Raw genomic sequence first — 18,859 nt, forward strand, 5'->3', positions numbered from 1 at the left:
AGCCAGGAATTTCGGTTGGCTTGGCAGGAGAGCTTCCTTGCCACCGCGGAAAACCTTTGCTCCATCTGAGCACTCTACTTGCAACCAAAAATGGCTGCAAACATCTTCTCCAAAAGCGCTTTCTGCCTGACGGTCATGGAAATCGTGTTGCTTTTATGATGTCTTGATGCCGTTTCTTCACAATCTTGCTTGCCAGCTAAGGCTGTGTTCTTTGGTTTTTGGGATGCAAGGTTTTATTTCTGTTTTCAGAAAAAAAAAAGAAAAGCATTATTTGGAATTTTAGATTATCCTGCTGTCGGGGAAACCCATATGGGCCATAAACTGCCCACATGCACAGCCCATGGAGGCCACCCTACGGGCCTACGATGCAAGCCCACGGTCCACACAGACGTCTCGTCGTCTTCCTCGCCTCCTCCTTTCTCTCCGTACACTTCGCGCACTAACCGCGCCCCCCAAAACCCTCTTCCAGAAGCAGCGCGGCGGAGATATGCGACTGGGAACTCGGCGCCCTTGCCCTCCAGGCAAGCCATGGGGGCCAAATTGCAGCAATGGGGGTGCGTGCCATATGGGTTCTCTCTTTTGCTCCATCCGGTCTTTCTAAGGATGCTCGCGATCGTGCTTGTTTATTATAGGGCGCATGATCCGACTATCTGTTTTTTTTTTGAAAAGAGATCCGACTATCTGTAGTTGGTTTGTATTTTTAGTCGGCAATTGCGGACGTAGAAGAGAATAAAGTGAGCTGGTCAGTCTGATCCCAAATTCCCTAGTACGTGAAGAACAGACCCGGATTGCTCAAAAAGCGTACACCTTCAACCAGTGACAGGCCACGTACCACGTACCAAGCCCATTACGGACCCAAAAAAACGACGCCAGCCCACTGGGCCAAACCAGAATTCGCAATCCCAGTCTCCCCCAGACTCCACTCCAAGCGGCCGCTCCCCTAAACCCTCTCTCCAGATCCCAGAAGCAGCGGGGCAGAGAGAAGCCGCCGGGGATTCGGCGGCGTGGCGTTCCTCCTCCACAAGCCATGGATATTGCAAGATGTCGGCACTGGGGTGCGTACCGTATCCTGCGATTCTCCTTCCGTTTTTTGTTCTTTTACTCCGGTCATGCCTGGTTAAGTGGTTATTAGGGAGAATCTTCCCCTATCTCGTTGTTTGCTATTTTGTGCTGGTATTGGAGATGCTGGATCCAATTGAGACACAATGAGATAGATTTATAATCAAGCAGTCCAACCATTAGGGTTCTTAGGTGGCTGTTGTACGATTTTTCGTTTGTCTTGATTGTCGATTGATTGGTTTTGGGAAAGGCTGGTTCAGGTTAGTCTACGATTTGTCTGCTACTATGAGGCAGTAGTTCTTGAACATGTATTGCTCCTTCAGTAAATTTCCTAGATTTTGCGATTGCGTCGTTCTATTTCATAAAATTGTTGTTTATGTGATATATTTGCTCAATCAGTCCTGGAAAATGGTAAATCTGACTCTCCCTGACTCCCTGAGTGACCAAGTTGAGATAAGTGATATGTCTAGTTTATAAAGGTTTTTAGGAACTGTGGGAACTTTCTGATCAAGTTTGATGAATGATGATGCTATAATGACATGGTGCATTACAAATTTACAATTTCTTAGATGCTCGTAATTGGAGCCTGCGGCTACATTCTTATTGTGATCTTGTATCCTTTGAATTTGTAATTGGAACTTGGAAGTTGACAGTTTGGCACTGCTAATGGCTTTTGTACCCCAAGAAATTTCTCTGTAATTTGTGCATCCATAGGTTATCTTACTTATGGCTACTAAAAGCTATTCTAATATTTCCAGGAGTTCTAGTGAGACCTGGTGAGACAGTGAAGTGTAATCCAGGAGAGTTGTATTGTCACATTTCACAGGTCTGATTTAGGAGGTTCTGTAATGTTTGGTCATTATTTTACTTATTTGGGTTGGATCCTATCTGTTTACCGTTCATTTGTTCGTCCAGATAGCACTGCAGGATGACAAGGGGAATGAGGATGTCAGAGTTTTTGTGAAAATCAATGAAAATAGAATTCTGATTGGCACACTGTCAGTTGACAAATACCCTCAGTGTAAAATTGGCTTGGTATTTGAGGAGGAGTTTGAGTTAATGCACACCTCAAAAAACAGCAACATCTCTGCTATTGGTTTCAAATTTAGGGAGGGCAAGAGAAAATATCCTTTCATTTCACGTTCTTCAATGTTTGGCAAGAAGCTCTAGAACAATGTTTTGTTCCTTAACTACTTGCTCTACTTTGTCCACATCTTATTCATACACTAGTACTGACGAAGGTAATGCTCTTGTTCTTTTATTTTTGGACTTCCCTGATATTTTTCCTCATCACTTCGCATAAGTTGCATGGTGATTGATGTTTCAGATGATGACTCTGACGAGGAGGTTCCACTGGCTATTCCATTATATCCCAATGCAGATGGTACATCCTTTGTTCTACATTACAATTTCTTTTAAGAGTTAAGGCTGCTGCTTTGCTTCTCCTGACTCCTGAGTATATTAGACTGATTCAACTTTGATAACGCATACTTGTACACCTCTTTGTCCGTGTGCCAGAATATGCTAAAAATAGCTGATTGGATCCTCAAAGCACTCACTTGCTTTACATTATTTACCTTCAGATGATAAAAGCAAAGAAACTAAAAGTGGTGTGGAGAAGCCTGTTGCTACTCAGTTGTGTAAACCAAATAATATCTTGGAGGAAACAAAGGATCCTGAGAAACTGAAAGCTGATGTTGGTGGCACTGGCGATGATGACAGTGATGGAAACGCTGTTGATTCTGCAGAGGGTGAATCTGGTGATGATGAGGTTTGTATACGTGATGAATCTTGTCTAAACTATTTTTGTATCGATTACCTGATGCTTGTACCTTGTTTAGGGCAAAACTTAGATTTGTTCTGTACGCGTGCAATGCGGTACATTTCTACCAGCATAGATATCACTTGTACTCCGAATCTCTGATCGTATTGTTCTTTTTCGTGACATGGTTGATGCTCAGGATTCCAGTGATGAGGATGACAGTGAGAGTTCAGATGAAGTTGATGGTGAAGCTTCGAAGGTGTGAGATTGCTCAAGCTTGCATGTTATTTTGACATGCTCCTTATTTTGCATGATATCCCAAACCTGAGTTTCTATGCAGCATGCTACGGGCAAGATCAGGCCAGCAGAAACACCCTTGAGGACACCTGTAAATAAGAAGGCAAAGATCGCAACACCTTCTATGGGCAACAAAACTGGTTAGAAATGTTACTTCTAATTGTAAACTTGTTTAGCTTGTGGTTCTTTTTCATCCCACGGAAACTTTACTGCCTGGTGAACTATGATGCAGGTACTGGCAGTACTAAGAGAAGTGGCTATGTCCATGTTGCGACCCTGTATCCATCATCAAAGCAAGTGAAGAAGATACCTTCAATCATTGACAACTCTAAGCGAGCCACTGGCTATTCCTGCAAGTCGTGCAGCAAGTAATTTCTCGACGCTTTATATCCGAACCTTCTTCCATCTGAATGCTGTCATGTAATTTCACGCATTGATGGACTTTTTTGCTTTTTGTTCAGAACTTTCAACTCCTCAGTCGGTCTGGATACTCATTGCAAGCTGAAGCATAATGCTCATCACTGAGCCGAAGCATTCATGGTCTGGGTGTTAAATGAGGTGTTAGGTGGTAACTGAATTGTGGGACTGGATAGCGATGCAAAGTTGTGTTTCTTGCGTAGACTGCAAGGCAGCATCACAACATACACCAATCCTTTGGAACTAGTTTTGTAGTTGGCCAATAAATTCTCGAAGAATGAAAGCCTATTGGTATTTTGGAACTTTGTGCAAAGTTACGGTGAAGGCTCAGATTGATATGCTGCATGAACGTCCTGGTTTTCACTTGCCTTTTGAAGCGTGAACGCAGTGAGTAGTGCTTGCTCAACTGCTAACGAACTGTTGACCCTCGTGAATTTTTTTTGTAAGCTAATTGCGTCAACTTTTTAAGATGGCTAGAAATAGTAATCTTCCACAAAAGAAATAGAAATAAGTGTATATCCTGTTGCGAAGGAATTAGTAATTTTTTTAAAATATGGGTTAGTGAATGGCTTAAATTAGCACTTGTAGCACTGATTAGAATCGTGTGTTTACGGTTGTAACAAATACTCACAAGTATAATCCCAGGTAACTCTCGGAATAGTCATGATGTGCAATGCAATGACAATAGTAGATGCATCCTAACGACAGGATTATAGAGCATAAAAAAAAATTACGCCGTGAAAGCTGACGATAGCATCAAATAGAACTACTCTCTCCCAGATAACAAAGAATATCTCTACCAGATCACATGCTCATTCAAAACATAGACATCCAATGTCAAAAAAAAAACATAAACATCCCATGACAACCAAAATTGGGCATGTTCCAAACTCAATGACACTTCCCCTGTTCAAAAGCAGGTCTTACTAGCCTGCTTTGTGGGATGAGGAGTTGACACATGCCCTTTCTTGTCACCTGCGGTAGAAGAAAATTTAGCAAAACATTCATGAGGTAACATTTCACATTTATTAGTAAGGTTTTAAGGATGAGTAGGGCACCTATTTTCTGACTAGATGGTTCAACCTTTGCCTTCTTACCAGAAGGTGTCACAGCTTCAATTGCTCTTTTCTTGCCAACTACTTCAGGCTACAATATAATAAATAAGGAGTAAATATGGTCAGACATGATTGAACTAAGCACTATACTAAAGGACAAGGGCAGCTATCGGGTGTACACCTTCTTCTGTGTAGGAGTCTGTTCTTCCTCCGATTCTTCACTTTCAGCTTCAGAATCACCACTGAGATCAGCATCGCTGGATGTTTCTTCATCACTGGACTCATCTTCAGACATTTCACTACCATCTGAATCATCAGTGAAACTGTCATCACCATTGGACATTTCTTCATCAACATCTTGTTTGACGATTTTACCATCCTTCACAGGAACAACAGCTTTGGCTTAGAAACAAACAAAAAAAAGTTAGTGACACTCATGCGATAAATCCCTTCTGTACACTCAACATCAATGCACAATGAAATTTGTGGTGCAAAAAGAAAAGAAAATAACTTACTAATTTCATCCTTTTTAATTGGGATTTCGTCAGTTTCCAGCTCTTCATCTGAACTAATTTCATCATCACCAGAGTCATCCGTGGATAAAGCAAGATACCAGTTAAGGAAACGAAAGTTACCAAGTAACAGATTTTAGGTTATTTTAAATAGATTTGACTAAACTGAAAACCAGAGGTCATATGATAAAGGATATTCAAACACTGGAATCTGCAACTTGTAACCACATAAGAAGACACTAGTAGTCTTTGAACTGTGTGATAACTCAAAATCACTCTCAAATATCAAGTCACACGTAATCTGAGGGTGCTTCTCAGCTGACAGAGTTCCAAGTTCCAAGCACTAATTTCTTGTCACCAACTTTGACAGAAACAACTACATTCTCACTTCCTTTCTTTGTTTCCCCCAGTGCAGCCTAAAAGCAAAAAAGGAACAAATCAGCCATGGGACCTCACACCTCAGATAAAGATAGTAAGAATTATAACAAGAAATGGAAGTGATCAGCAGTGAAGCCTATAAACCTGTGAGAGGTGGATAACATAACCCTCATCAGCTTTGCAAGAAACCTTGGTTCCTGGCTTCACTTCTTCACCTGTATGATTCAGTCAATTCTTAAATTCAGTATTGCAAGCAAGGGATTTTGAACTGAAAGCAAACACGAAATAATGCACTTGAACAAATCAAACAATGATAGCAAATAATCAAAGTGGTAATAGATAAATGAACTATCCAGAATCAACAAGTGCACAACAGCTATGTCACAAATACAACAGCCTAACAAATAAAACACATACAAATAGAATGAAAGCACCGCACTGGTGGACGACCGCAGAAAGCAGATGAAAATTTTCTCGCTTTGCATTCTGGCAAAACAGATCCTACGTAGTGGATAAGTAAGCAGTGCAAGCACAATTTTCATCCATGGTTAAGTCAGTATAACTTCAGCTGAGGCTAATGAAGAACTGTGTGATGTACCATGTCTCAACAGAATTCAACTTACATCATTCAAAAACAAAAGACAACTTTCACAATACCTACCCCCCTAACACAACGGAAATTTCCATATCCTCCATCACAAATTCATAGCTCAAAAAGGGAAAGCTACATCCGAATAATAAAATTTCCACATAATAGTTGCATATTTCACAGAAAGTACAAGGAATACAACTTATATTATGCCTACCCTACACAACGAGTTCCATCTGTTTCACCCATAAAAAGTTCACAGTTCAATTCCGAAAGTTATTACATAACAACTAACAAAAAGCGGTATATATGCAGCCTCAAAATCAACCAGGAAGACACATTGACGGGGTATCACAGAAAAAAGGGAAACAGAGACTAAATAGAATCGTGGAGCAACGCAAACAAACGGACAAATACAACTAGAAACGTGTGCTCCTATGCATAAGACGCGATGAATCGATCGATCCTCAACGCACAGCGCACAGGGGAGCGGTGAGTGAGAACTAATCGCACTAGAAGGGGGGCGTCAAGGAAAAAGGAGTGAAGCGATTACCCCGAAACTCCATCGCGCCGACGAGGAAGTGGAGGTGCGGCCTCGCAAAACCCTAAAACCCTAGGCGAGTTCCGGGAGGCGCCGAAGAGGGGTTTATAAAAAAAAACTTACCTACGGGGGTAAGACCACCCCTACGGCATTGTTTGAGAGGTAGAATGAACTTCTCACAGCAGGTCAAGAAAACCCCCGAACCCCTGCCCCACCTGTATACGGGGGGCCGTCGCCTTGTGAGTTAGACCGGGCTCCACAGTGCTTTGGACATGAGGCAGGCGAGGAGGTTTTTTTAACCGGAGACGGAAATTCGCCCCTTCTGAGGATCGAACCCACGACCTCCGGATTGCCGCCGGACTGCCGGAACCAACCGGCCCGACATCTTTGGCCCGAAGAGGGGTTTATGGTTTAGCAGCGCAGCCGAATTGGGGCAAGAGGTGTCCTGGGCGGAGGCTCTTAAAGGATCGCCGGAACGTGTGGGCCGTCAGATTCGTTTCTCGAGGATTTTGACCGTTCGCTGTGGGGTTCCGTTCATACGGTGCTGCGGCTTTTGCCAGTTTTTGAGTTTCAGAGAGGGAAAGGGCAAAATGGGAAAAGCAAAGGAGGGTTTCTTCGCTCTGGGCTTGGTCTTAAGGCCCATATATATTTGCTTTAGGCCCGATTCTAAATCTGCCATATTCAAGCCCCCAAAAGAGAGAAACCGGAGCAAATGCGGAACGAGAATTTAATTTTAATCAAATCCACTTTCTCCACGTTTTGGGTGTTTTTCATCTCCGTTATATCATGATGCCAAAGGTGATCAACTGCGTTATGACTTCTGACTGCAGAAGAAATAAAATTTGCCCATAAATTTCCTTTGCGAACTTATTCATTTGCTGGCTTGCTAAGTTACTAGTATTGCAAATTCAAGTGTTACGGCACGCAAGTGAATAAAACCCGTGTGTAGCATTGCAGAGCAAGGAAAAATACATACGTTTGAGTATCATAGGAAGATAAGTGCTCCAGTCAAGATTAGCATGTAATCATTCTCACTGGCTTCCCAGAAAATTTCACCTAAAATTTCGAATCTGGAAACCAAGATGATGCCTATATTATATATTACTACGAATTGCATATGGACACACATCACGGCGGACAAAGGACACAGTTATCCCCTCAGGTGCCCACAGAAGACATGTCTGAATCCACACGATGGACACGACAGAAGCCAGCAGCCCAGCACTACATTATTTTTCTACACCGGCAAGAAGGGCGACTGGTTTGGTAGTACTATTATTCCAATATGGCCACGCGAATAATCACCGTAGCATTATATCTTTTCACAACTAAACCACGAATTTGTATTGGCTCCTCATACTTCTTGAACTTGGAATCTACCTCGCCGCTGTAGCTCATAGAGCATGAGCAGCGCAGCAGAATCCTGTGAGCTCTTCTTATCCGGGCGTCCATCTCCTGTAAGGCTGATGACATCGCCGTTTGGTATGTGCAATGTTATTGTCGAAGCGAATGCAAACCCTTGAGGCGCAGCCTTTTGTGAGGAACCACCGGAGGTAGGGCACACACTGATATTGTCAAAAAAAATATTAGATAGTTATTTACACAAGCTAACAACAAATCCAATGTCAAACAGTGGCACCTTGGTTCGACTTTCACATATTCAAATGTAGGCATTGGCCACTGTAACTTTTTACATGACTCGTACAATGATATACGAGGTCCTCCTTTACTCAACTTAACCTTCACAACCACTGCACAAGATAAGATGCATGATGAGTTCTTGTGAACACTCTAAGTGATATGCAAAGGTGAGGTCCCAATGAATATAGGATAACAAACAAAACAAATCAACTAAGACTAGAGCACATACATGCTTTATCAAAAACAGAGCAGGGGCCAGAACTTGACATGGTTAGGTCCTTTTGCCTAGGTGGTGCTATATTCTGTGTGCCCATAGCATCAAACAAGTTCTTGCGATGTTTTGGACTACCAGATTTCATTTCAGACTGTTCTGTTCTGCTGGCATTCTTTGGAATCACAAGCCCTTTTTCCTGCCAACAAGAATAGATGTTGAGCTATTGAGTCCCAAAACCAGTCAGATGAAGTACCAAAAAATGGAGCATAAAGGAAAAGGATACCTCCAGATCCCTGAGCAATAAGGAAGCTGCGTGTGCTTTTGCATCTACTTTGTTCTTACCACGACCTTGCCTCACAAGAAGAATGTCCTTGAGTTGTAAATTAAGAGTAGCCACTATATTGTCTTCTCGATTTTCGCACTTAATTCCTAAAAAGTACCCACTCTTGTCGCACCACTCATGAAGTTCTCTGAATGGGGGTAACTCCAGATTCTCCGGTGTGACAATTGGGGAAAGAAGAGGTTTGAAAACCCTCCAAACTACATCCAAATCAAATTTGGTGTCTATAAGAATTGCACCTGCAATACTTTCTACAATATCACCTAAAACCTGTGTAAAAGAAGACAAAGTGAAATGTACATAAGAACAATGTTTCAACCAAGGTTTTAGGAATGGTGTTTCAACAGTATCCTGGGCTAGGCCAAAAATCAGGATTACTGGTTGGCAAACCGCCTACCATTCATATTTCGAGATTTCAACAAATCACAATTTGAAACTACATAAAAAAGCAAGTAGAACAAGAAGCCTAACAGACTGTAAAGAATATTAATAAATAATGCGCCAAAGGCTATTAATAAATAATGTGCCAACATGCTACTGCTAAATGAAAGCACATGCCATTGATGTGGTCAGGAATTTGATCAGTTCATTATAAACTATCATAAGCAGAGGGACAGAGAGGGATTGGAGCATACTTTTGGCCCCCTAGATGATCCACTGGATGGAAGGTTCGTTCTGTCCATGGATGAACCTTCCAGACTATTCACATATTCAGTGATTTGGTCTTGGAGAAGCCCAGAAGAATGCTGGAGAAAGTGGTGGAGATTATGCCTTACTGCAACCTGTGCAAAATTTTCATTATTTACTGATGCAGACCGTAAATCTGTCAGCTCCCCCTCATCGGTGTCTTTATGACTAAGGAAAAGGTGCTGCGTAAGTAAAATATCCAAGACTGCATCGCCAAGGAACTCCAAGCGCTGAAAGTAAAAGGTCTCCCATTAGAAAAATGGATCCAGTTAATAATCAAATATGTCAAAGTAGCTAATTACCATTCAAGACTATTGAGTATCGACCATACCTGGTAGCAGTATGTTGCTCCTGATTCTTGCTGTGATGGGTGGGTGAGAGCCTCTATCAGCAAACCTTTCACCGAAAAAACATAGTTTATTTTTGCTTCAAGCAATTCAACTACATCAACTTTCGGAAGATAATTGCGCACAGAAGCACTCAACATGGCTTTCACAATCAGGTCTTTCTCAAATTCAATCTCAATCTGCAACCATTTGAGAACAGAAAAGGCTGCTCTTAATCCGCCTCCCACATAATATGCTCCAATTAAAGCCTCGACACAATCAGATATGGTTTTGGAACATATCCATCTGTGTCCCTTGTCACACGCCTTGCCTATAATTATAGATTTGTCATCAATCCTATGAATATCCTCAGTTACAACCTCAGAGTTTACTGGGCATTCACAAGGACAGGGCCAGATGGACAGCTGTCCTGGTGCACACCATCTACGAGGATCGAATGCAGCATCACGTATGTAACTCTGTGGATGACATTCCACCAATAACAAAGTTAGCTAAAAAATAGTGTTAAAGCTCATTTTGAAGCAAAATGAAGCATTTTGTTATATTGCCAATTATGAGATGCAAATTACCTGTATCTTACGTTCAATACCAAACCTATGAAGTGTTGCATTACATATAATTTCTTGCCTTCTGGACGATAACTGCCCCTCATGCTTATTAGGAAATCTGAGGAAGAGATCAGAACTCACTGCATACTTAAGTACAGAGTCCCCCAGTAACTCTAAACGCTCCATAGAGAAGTCCTCACAGCATCTAAGGGTTGTAAGAGCTTCCAGAATCTGAGGAAGTGTAGGGAATTTGATTAAAACATTTTAAGGAAATAACAGGATACCATATACAGAAATAAGGAACGTGTATTAAGCACAATCTCATACCAGGAAGCTTGATATATCAGATCCTGTGTATGCAATTTCACTTCTTAGTTGGCTGGCTAGCATTAGTGACTCAATGCGATACATCAGAGACGGAAACAAATAGAATACTCTCAAAACATCAGCCGGTAAATCAATAGGAATCAGCAGCTCTGGAGGCATGTGAACAAGGCTATTTGCCCTATTTTTGTTTTCCACACGGTTGCCTACAAAAAAAGCATAAACAATGTGTATCTTTGTAGGAAATTTTCATCTTGGTTACAGTTAAAAAGGAAATAGTATCAATGGAATAGCACAGTTTATTCAAATTGATTATATACCATCATAGTCAAAAGTAAAATGAACAGAAATGCTTAAAAAAAATTGCTTTGAAACAACAACATAACACATTATGCTTAGTAGCCATCAGGAGATAAGGACCTTCATCTCTGATCTTTGATGAAAGAAGGTTGTGAGGATTATGAGTGGGTTTCAACACTAGCAATGGCTGTGACGGATGACAAAGAAATATGTTGTACCTGCAAATGAAGTTTGTTAGCTAAGTATGGGTTAATTTTGTCTACTTGAATGAGTATATTAAAATGCAAAAGATTTAGCATACTTCTTCAGAAAATATTCTGCAAACGTCCGAAATTTTGCTTCTTTCTTATCAGAAGCACCATCAAATGTGCTATTAGCACATAAATCAGCTACATCAAGAGCAGTATACATCTTCCCTGTGTGAACTGCTAGGACTACCATATTTCTAAGATCATCAACCTTGCATGACTTGTTGGCCAAATGAATGAGATCTCCACCATTAATTTCAGGATTAAGTTTACCAATCAGGTTCTGTTGGTCCTCTGAATAAATGCTCCTCATAAGTCCAACAGTTGTAGCTGCTACATCAATCACATTCCAGTTAATGCACACACTTTTATGAGAATCCGGAGTAGGATCCACAGGTAAAAGCAAATACATATTTGCATTGTCCCAAAGGAATGTATCATCTTTCTTGAGAATAAACTCCCTTGGGGTTTTGGATGCTTTTGATCTGGTGAACAGTTTTCCAAACAAACCATTAAAGAGAAGTGCTTGAAATAGTTTTGCTTTTTCCATCTAAGAGAAAATGGAAAGGAATCTTTCAGGTAAGAAGAAATTAATCTGAAGCAAGGTAAATAAATGATACATGGACTTGACCAGACCTGCTGAGGATCCAACTCAAGAGATCCACATGGAGAAACTGAAGCCTTTACCATCTTGTCATGCAAATATAGATCAATATCCAAAGTGGCTGCTTCTTTTGCTATATTTGCATCAATTAGCAGGATAAAGTCAGAGTATTTCTGGCCAACTTGATCACAAATAAAATTCAACTTGTAGCCTTGAAGCTTAGTAACACTTGTATCTGAAGCCCAAGAGCCAGACATAGAAAGAACCTTGGTTGTACCATGCAGCTCTTTCCGTTTGGTTGTACCTTTGAGAATGCCCGTTGTTAGCGATAATGATTGTTTCTTTTAGTAAATAAGTAAATATTATAAAATCAGCTCCAGTGTGCATGGCAATTACAAACAAGTGTGTCATAGAAATATCTTTAGGACTTACCTAAACCTGCACCGGATGAGCAGATACTAGCTTTGCTCAAATTTTCTAGTGGTGGCTCTTCAGCGGATGGAGAAAGGTGGTCATCAAGCTCTCCCAGCTGATGCAGCCTCTTACATGCATCAAGGCAAACAAGCTGCTTTGCTTTCTGCATGCTTCTTGCTTTTGGACCTACTAAAAGCTGAAACATGGCGCTAGATGGTAATGTTACTGTACACTCATAACCATCACCATAATGGGTGAACTGAAACGTGGGTCTTGGGGTGTAGTACCTTCATCAACATGATAAAGTCAGAAAATTGGGTTAGAATCTTACACAGGGAAAGGAAAAAAAAACACCAAACAAATGGCACATTTTTTTAATGTATAGCCATGTAAAACAATAAAATTGAAATGTAGTCACCATACTTGTCTTTTGGAAGTTTGTCACAGTACTGGTAGAGAACACTGATGCTGGAATCAGTAGTTATTTTGGCTCCTGTTGTGCTTATATGGTATTCATTTATTTCTTCAGTGGGAAAGAAACTGGGGTGTGAATCCTCAGGCTCTCGGTTTGAAGCAATCTCGGCCATCGATGTCTTACTTCTCATAAGGGCAGATATTAAGTCATTTTGTTTCACATTTCCCCTGCACAAAATAGTGACATTATGGCTTCTTGTAATCATTTCATTGTCATGGCAATCATTGCATTATCACAAATATTAAGTAGTCCAGACAATTATATAGATTAGGGTTTACTGTTCAATCATTAGTATGTACTGAGAGTCCTTCTGTCGGGCTCGTCCTCGTGACTGCACATAGCTGCGGGTAGTCTTTGGCAAATCAAATCGTATTACACACGAGCAGTCTGGGACATGGATACCCTCTTCTGCAACATCTGTAGTAAATAGTAAGTTGACCTACATTTTATTTCAGGAGGGAAAGAATAAACAAAGTCAGATCATGAGAACAATGTTTCAGTTTACTCAAATGTTGACACTCGACCAGATGTTAAATACCTTTCCAGAGCGGAACGAATCGAGTGTGTCTTTTTGCTCTTTAGTGGTCAGTGCATCCACAGAAGAACTCCCACCAGTTAGAAAGGAGATTCTGAAATATGCGAGTCGGGCAATCTTCTTCATAGTACGCTCAATGACTCTGGCAGTAATCTTTCGATCCACAAAAATAAGGCATCGGACATTATCGAAGTCACTGTTAGACGCAGACGTATGCCATGTCAGTGTAACCTCACATTGTTGGAAATGAACAGGTAGAGTTAATAAAAAATATCACTTCACCTGAAAGAGAGAAATACTTTGATGAGCTCATGGAGCTTTGGTGAAATATAGCCCCTTTTTGTTGCTTCCACACATCCACTCTCGGAGTTCAAAAGTGTATCAATTCCTGAAATATCAGGGAATCAATGCTGATGCAACATACACAATATAGGATGTTGCAATGCTACACCTTAGCAATTAGTACTGCATTGAATTAGCTTTATCTAAGTAGTCGCACCTTGTTGCTGTTGGAGGCGTTTATCAATTATATGCAACACTTCCTCAAAGAACTTCATATGAATCCTTGAATTTGCAAACAAGCCTGATCCATTTGTGTCACTTTGCTGATCGGTGGAGTCACCGCCTCCCTTCAGCCAACCCTTTTTGTGACCCCTTTCGATGCAAATTTTAGTAGCCTATACGAGAAAGATAAGCCAAATAAATGCCATGGAGTTCTACAAAAAATGAATGAAAGATAAAAGGAAAAGCACAAAAAGATAACATTCGAAAGCAAAAGAAACAAGGGCAAACATTAATATCTCAAAACCAATCTAATTAATACCTCACTTGCACAAAGAAGACCGACATCTTCAAGACAATAGCAAATTTTTGCTAAGGAAATAGAGAGACGCCTCCGTGATTCCTTTGTTATTTGATCAGCATCTTTGTATTGGTTGGTCAGTGTACAATGCACTTGTGCTATCAGCATATCGTACTGCACAGATAAAAAGATTGATTTTAGACGTCAATCTTAAAACTTTGGTAAGGACTTCAGCAACAGAGCCAAGAATTAAAGATTATCAAACCTTGCAATACAAAATTCCTAGTTCTGCACTTAAATCTTCAAAAGAAACAGTTCTTGGCCCATAGTATATGTTCACTTCTTTTGCCGAAGGAACGCAAAGTTCAATCTCTTCTCTATCCACCACAGCGTGTATCTGCAAATAGGAGCATGTTAGTACAATGGCAAATTGGATATATCTCACCTAAAAAAAAGATCTAAATAGTAGCATACAATTAAACAGTTTTCATCTTCTAGCTTGAAAAAAAAGAAAAGAAAGCTCAGAGAAAAGGGGGCGGGGGTACCTTGGAATCTAAAATACTTTCCAGTTCAGAGAGCTGATTTTCGCAGTCCAAATCAGAAGAAACGCCTGTACAAATGAGAAAGTAAAATGGCAAAATGTCAGCAAATATTTACAAAGGGAAGATATGGAATCCATGCTATGGAACAGACAAAATTGCAGGAATTTCAACAGTATACGGTGGAAGCACATTCAAAGATTATATCCTTGGAATTTCTCTATGAGTTTCTAGTTACTTCACTTAGCACATTCAAAGATTATATCCTTGGAATTTCTCTATGAGTTTCTAGTTACTTCACTTGAACGTTTCAGATTTTATTATGTGACCCAAATGCCATGATTTGCGATGTTTTGGTTAATTTCTAATGCATTTTCATCAAGTAAGGCCAAGTCCCCACCAACATCATCATCATATTTCTCAAATCTCAACAATGTTATTACATGCCAGCATGATTCAACTCAGTAATTGTCAGCTCAAATTCCATTTCTGACATAAAGTTCATTAGTTCAGCCATTTCAGATGCTAGTTAACAAACCAGGGAATTTTGTGATGTCATATAAAGGACGTTATATACTTTTATCATCGATACTTGCCTTTCCTTATAACAGGTGATGCTGTCATACCAAACACATTTGGCTTATGCTCAGATCTGTGATAGAACTCCTGTTCAGAAGGTAAAGATAATAGAAATTACTAATTAATTAAAATGGAGCAAGACAAAAAGAAAGTGGTTTGTAACTTTTTAAGTATAACAAAAAAGTGGTTTTTGCATAATACCTTCATTATCCTTGCATAAGGGTGGTTACCAGTTGCATGATGGCATTCATCAAATATCATGAGACTAACCATGTCTAAGATCAAGAAAGCTTGGCGTAAAGCATCTAGCAGCACCTGTGGTGTCATGACCACAACCTGCAATTTTTGTAAGTGAATGTCAATCAATCAAGTAACAGGAGTATCTCTAGTTACAAACCAGGGTTCTGAAACTTTGCGCAGAAATTTACTTTGAAATTAATCAAGAAACAATTCCCTATTATCAATTTACCACATTGATTGAAGGTGCCATGGTGGAAGATTGAGTAATCATATCTTAACAAGGGAAAACAATTAAGAGCAAATACACACACACAAAAAAAAGTTTATGGGTCAAAATCACAGGCGAAGATAAGAAAAGGGACTTGCCTGATATTTTGCGAGTTGCTCTTGCCAGCTGTGAGCCTTCCATTGATCAACACCCTTCGCACCATGATAGTGCTCCACCTCAAAATCAGTGTAGCTTTTAATCACCTCACATTGCTGTTACAGAAAATATCAGCGCAAATTGTTTCATTTCAGTGAGAACCATCAGCGGACAGCCTGTGGTACCACCTGTGTGACGAGTTGAACTGTTGGCGCAAGGAATATGATGAGCTTTCGGTCATTATTTGTTTTACTAATCATCCCAAAATGCTTGATGAGCATGACAGCAATCATTGTCTTCCCAGCCCCTGTGTCAAGCATCGCAATTGTGTTTTGACACGTCGCAACCTCATAAAGATCAAGCTGGTACCTGACCAATTTCAACATCACAAGCACAAACACCATATGATACTCTATTCTCCTGAACGTATATAATAGCGTAATTGCTTGGGCAAATTTGCAGAACCTTCTGGGGGTGAAATCCTGACACTCCCTCTTCTGCTGTTTATGCCTGCCTGCTTCATCTTCTTGAAGTAATGATTCGAATGGCCTCTTCAAAGGATTCATGCCTACTGCCCATGCAACAATCAACAGAAATCCATCAAGCCTCAGCACCAAATGCATCAGGGTAACATCCATAAAGTAATGTCAGGAAAAGGTCGGCATCAGAGGAGGAAAGGGGCGAGGCGCTTAGCCCCCAAACCCTCCCAAAAACCTCCAGCGATGCAGAGACCCCGAAGGCACGGCCCCGACAAAAGAACACGCGCGCCGTGTGCTACTACTGGGGTTCCCCATAAGCCCCGTCCCAAGCACCACACCATCCAGACCCGGTGGCAAAACGCTCCAGTTCACCCGCATTAACGTGCGATCGAAGCCGCTGGAATCGAGCGTGCATTGCATAACCCAGCCTAATCACGACATACAATCCCCGGAACACTGGGGACAACAGCAGACACAAAACCCCGAAAAAACCACAGGAAAAAAGGACGGTTACCGTACCATCGTCGGCGACGGTTGCCTCCGCCGCGGAATCGGAGGCGCCCATCGCCTCGTCCCCGCCGCCGCCCAGCGCTGCCCCTTCCGCGTCGCTCATGTGGGAGGGGGGTGGTCCGTCGTCCCGATCGATCAGGCACGGGCGCTATAGCTCGAGGTCGAGGAGGGAGCCTACTCGCCTGCTCCTTGGGAGTCGGGACGACGGGGTGGTGTGAAACTTAAAGGCAGGAAAAGTGGAAGAAATCGTTGTGTTCAGTTTGCGAAAAAGTTTGTATTTTGGTATTATAGCATATTTCGTTGTTATTTGATAAATAATATTCAATCATAGATTAATTGGGCTTAAAAAATTTATCTCGTGCTAATCAGTTAGACTGTGTAATTAGTTATTTATTTTAACTATATTTAATGTTCCATGCATGTGTTCAAAAATTTGATATGGCGGGTACTATAGGAATTTTTTTGGGAACTAAATAGGGCTGTCAACGAGCCGAGCTCGAACCAAGCCTGAATTCCGGCTGAGCTTGTCCAGGGCTCCATTTGTGGTCTCCATGGCTAGCACTTGACTAGTTTAAGTTTAGTTGCCTTTCCTGCTAGCTGGAGCTACTAAACACATCCATAAATATGGCTACGAGAGAGAAGAGAATCGGTTGAGGTGAACGGAATCTAATCGAGTACGTATTCGAGTAGCCAAAGCTTGGCTCTTTGAGTTGGCCCCGAGTCAAGCCATAGACGAGCCGAACTCGAGTGGCTCACGAGCCTGGAGCGGTCGAGCCGCCATAAGTGAGGTGGATAACGCACATGGTGCGCGTGTGACGCCGTAGTCACTGACAGTGGCACAGTGCATGGGCCCGCCTTGGAACCTAGAAATGGTACTAGATTCTTTCTCAGACGCGTTGATGGCGTGGATTTCGGCCTGTTTGGTTTGTGCTAAGAAACTTTAACTGTTAATTACTAGTATTAAATGAAGGCAGTTTGCAAAATTAACTCCACAACTCCTGCGCTAGGAATTCTGAAAAATCTAATGAGGTCTTTGACCGCGTAATTAGAGGATGGTTACTATAGCATCACCATAGTCCATCATTAATTAATTACCGTCATTAGATTCGTCGCGAAAAGTTACACTTATCCCTAAAAAGATTTTACAAATAAACTTTATTTAGTACTTCATGCATGCGAGATTCTTTTCTCGGGAAAAATGCGTTCTAGGATCTAGAACTATCCAAAACTGCCTCTCTTTCCCGGGATAGGATGGATCACGGGCCGGGCACTTCTACGCGTTGGTATCACTGACAGTAGGGCCATATAAGGGCTTGTTTTTTTTGGCAGAAGGGCTCGTTTTGTTTGGAACTAGCAAAATATCCGTGCGTTGCAATGGAAGAAAAAAGTCCCCTTCAACATCTTGTCTATTTAACAGGGAAAATATTCGGTGCAAACCACCTTCTCGGTGAAAACGTAAAAAACTTTTAAAAAATTATAGTTACAATTTCCTAAAAAAATTCAAACGATGCACATCCATAGTGCATCATTAAGTGTGCTTTGTATCAAAAGTTGAGATGCAAAGTCGTTTTGAAAAAAATCATATGAAAATAACAAATTCCATATGCAAGTGCACTATAAGACAAAATTGTCTTCTAGTGCTTTATGCACTTTGAGTTTGTTGTTTTTGTTTGAATTTTTATAGATTGAGTTTGCATCTCAACTTTTGATACAAAATACATATAATGATGCACTATGGATGTGCATCGTTTGAAGTTTTCATGTTTCCACCGAGAAGGTGGTTTGCACTCAATATTTCACCGAACAACTTAGTCTTCTGCAAGAAATAAAATTAATAATTATTCAATGTTATAGTAATAAAATGGTATATTAAATTAATATCAACATTATCCAGACAATCCATCTAACCAAGTAGAAAACTATAAACGTGTTTGCATATCCACTTGGTAAGACCCATTCTATATTTCTCCACACCCCTACAAACTCATCAAATTTGACCAGCTAAGTTTGTTTTCCAATTCCAATGGTTATATGTCAATAGTCTATATGTTCGAAATGA

General features: G+C 40.9%; 3 protein-coding genes and 1 pseudogene across 6 annotated transcripts; 1 reads left to right on the forward strand and 3 right to left on the reverse strand.

Annotated features, from left to right (window-relative positions):
• The first annotated feature begins 891 nt into the window (after nt 1–891).
• On the forward strand, nt 892–3,884 carry LOC120710809 (histone deacetylase HDT2-like). 2 transcript variants are annotated; one of them, XM_039996380.1, is made up of 10 exons: nt 892–1,055; nt 1,818–1,885; nt 1,975–2,183; nt 2,272–2,300; nt 2,387–2,443; nt 2,643–2,830; nt 3,021–3,080; nt 3,162–3,258; nt 3,351–3,486; nt 3,580–3,884. In XM_039996380.1, exons 1-10 carry the CDS (start codon nt 1,028–1,030, stop codon nt 3,641–3,643), a joined length of 936 nt encoding a protein of 311 aa, XP_039852314.1. In that variant the 5' UTR covers nt 892–1,027; the 3' UTR covers nt 3,644–3,884. The 2 variants fall into 2 exon arrangements, with proteins under 2 accessions (XP_039852314.1, XP_039852315.1); XM_039996381.1 differs by having other exon boundaries at nt 3,597–3,884.
• A 561-nt stretch (nt 3,885–4,445) lies between these two features.
• Nucleotides 4,446–5,253, reverse strand: LOC120710298 (histone deacetylase HDT3-like). Its single transcript, XM_039995932.1, has 4 exons — nt 5,106–5,253; nt 4,772–4,969; nt 4,594–4,681; nt 4,446–4,510 (listed from the first exon to the last, which is right to left on the reverse strand). Exons 1-4 carry the CDS (start codon nt 5,181–5,183, stop codon nt 4,446–4,448), a joined length of 429 nt encoding a protein of 142 aa, XP_039851866.1. The 5' UTR covers nt 5,184–5,253.
• LOC120710810 lies at nt 5,237–6,709 on the reverse strand (annotated as a pseudogene).
• Nucleotides 6,710–7,630: 921 nt separating this feature from the next.
• LOC120709002 (endoribonuclease Dicer homolog 3a-like) lies at nt 7,631–16,995 on the reverse strand. Of its 3 annotated transcripts, none has more exons than XM_039994496.1 (26): nt 16,810–16,995; nt 16,277–16,379; nt 16,000–16,180; nt 15,814–15,927; nt 15,409–15,543; nt 15,225–15,294; nt 14,635–14,699; nt 14,355–14,486; nt 14,111–14,263; nt 13,787–13,964; nt 13,570–13,675; nt 13,291–13,483; nt 13,031–13,191; nt 12,701–12,919; nt 12,296–12,564; nt 11,896–12,167; nt 11,313–11,809; nt 11,132–11,229; nt 10,715–10,917; nt 10,409–10,618; nt 9,824–10,297; nt 9,441–9,722; nt 8,749–9,075; nt 8,481–8,661; nt 8,250–8,361; nt 7,631–8,175 (listed from the first exon to the last, which is right to left on the reverse strand). In XM_039994496.1, the coding sequence occupies exons 1-26, from the start codon at nt 16,901–16,903 to the stop codon at nt 7,965–7,967; spliced, it is 5,040 nt and encodes a 1,679-aa protein (XP_039850430.1). In that variant the 5' UTR covers nt 16,904–16,995; the 3' UTR covers nt 7,631–7,964. The 3 variants fall into 3 exon arrangements, with proteins under 3 accessions (XP_039850430.1, XP_039850429.1, XP_039850432.1); XM_039994495.1 differs by having other exon boundaries at nt 16,277–16,382; XM_039994498.1 differs by having other exon boundaries at nt 7,646–8,175; nt 8,514–8,661; nt 16,277–16,382.
• Between the last annotated feature and the right edge of the window lie 1,864 nt (nt 16,996–18,859).

This window comes from Panicum virgatum, chromosome 5K (genome assembly GCF_016808335.1).
Source record: "Panicum virgatum strain AP13 chromosome 5K, P.virgatum_v5, whole genome shotgun sequence".
In the NCBI taxonomy this organism is placed as follows: domain Eukaryota; kingdom Viridiplantae; phylum Streptophyta; class Magnoliopsida; order Poales; family Poaceae; genus Panicum; species Panicum virgatum.

Coding starts and splice junctions, on each gene's coding strand:
- LOC120710809 (XM_039996380.1), top strand. CDS start 1,028: ATGGATATTGCAAGATGTCGGCACTGGG. Junction 1,056..1,817: donor TGCAAGATGTCGGCACTGGG/GTGCGTACCGTA, acceptor TAATATTTCCAG/GAGTTCTAGTGAGACCTGGT. Junction 3,487..3,579: donor TCCTGCAAGTCGTGCAGCAA/GTAATTTCTCGA, acceptor CTTTTTGTTCAG/AACTTTCAACTCCTCAGTCG.
- LOC120710298 (XM_039995932.1), bottom strand. CDS start 5,183: ATGACTCTGGTGATGATGAAATTAGTTCAGATGAAGAGCTGGAAACTG. Junction 4,970..5,105: donor AATTAAAAAGGATGAAATTA/GTAAGTTATTTT, acceptor GTTCCTGTGAAG/GATGGTAAAATCGTCAAACA. Junction 4,682..4,771: donor AGACTCCTACACAGAAGAAG/GTGTACACCCGA, acceptor ATTATATTGTAG/CCTGAAGTAGTTGGCAAGAA.
- LOC120709002 (XM_039994495.1), bottom strand. CDS start 16,903: ATGAGCGACGCGGAAGGGGCAGCGCTGGGCGGCGGCGGGGACGAGGCG. Junction 14,264..14,354: donor TAGGAATTTTGTATTGCAAG/GTTTGATAATCT, acceptor TTATCTGTGCAG/TACGATATGCTGATAGCACA. Junction 12,920..13,030: donor TACATACTAATGATTGAACA/GTAAACCCTAAT, acceptor TATTTTGTGCAG/GGGAAATGTGAAACAAAATG.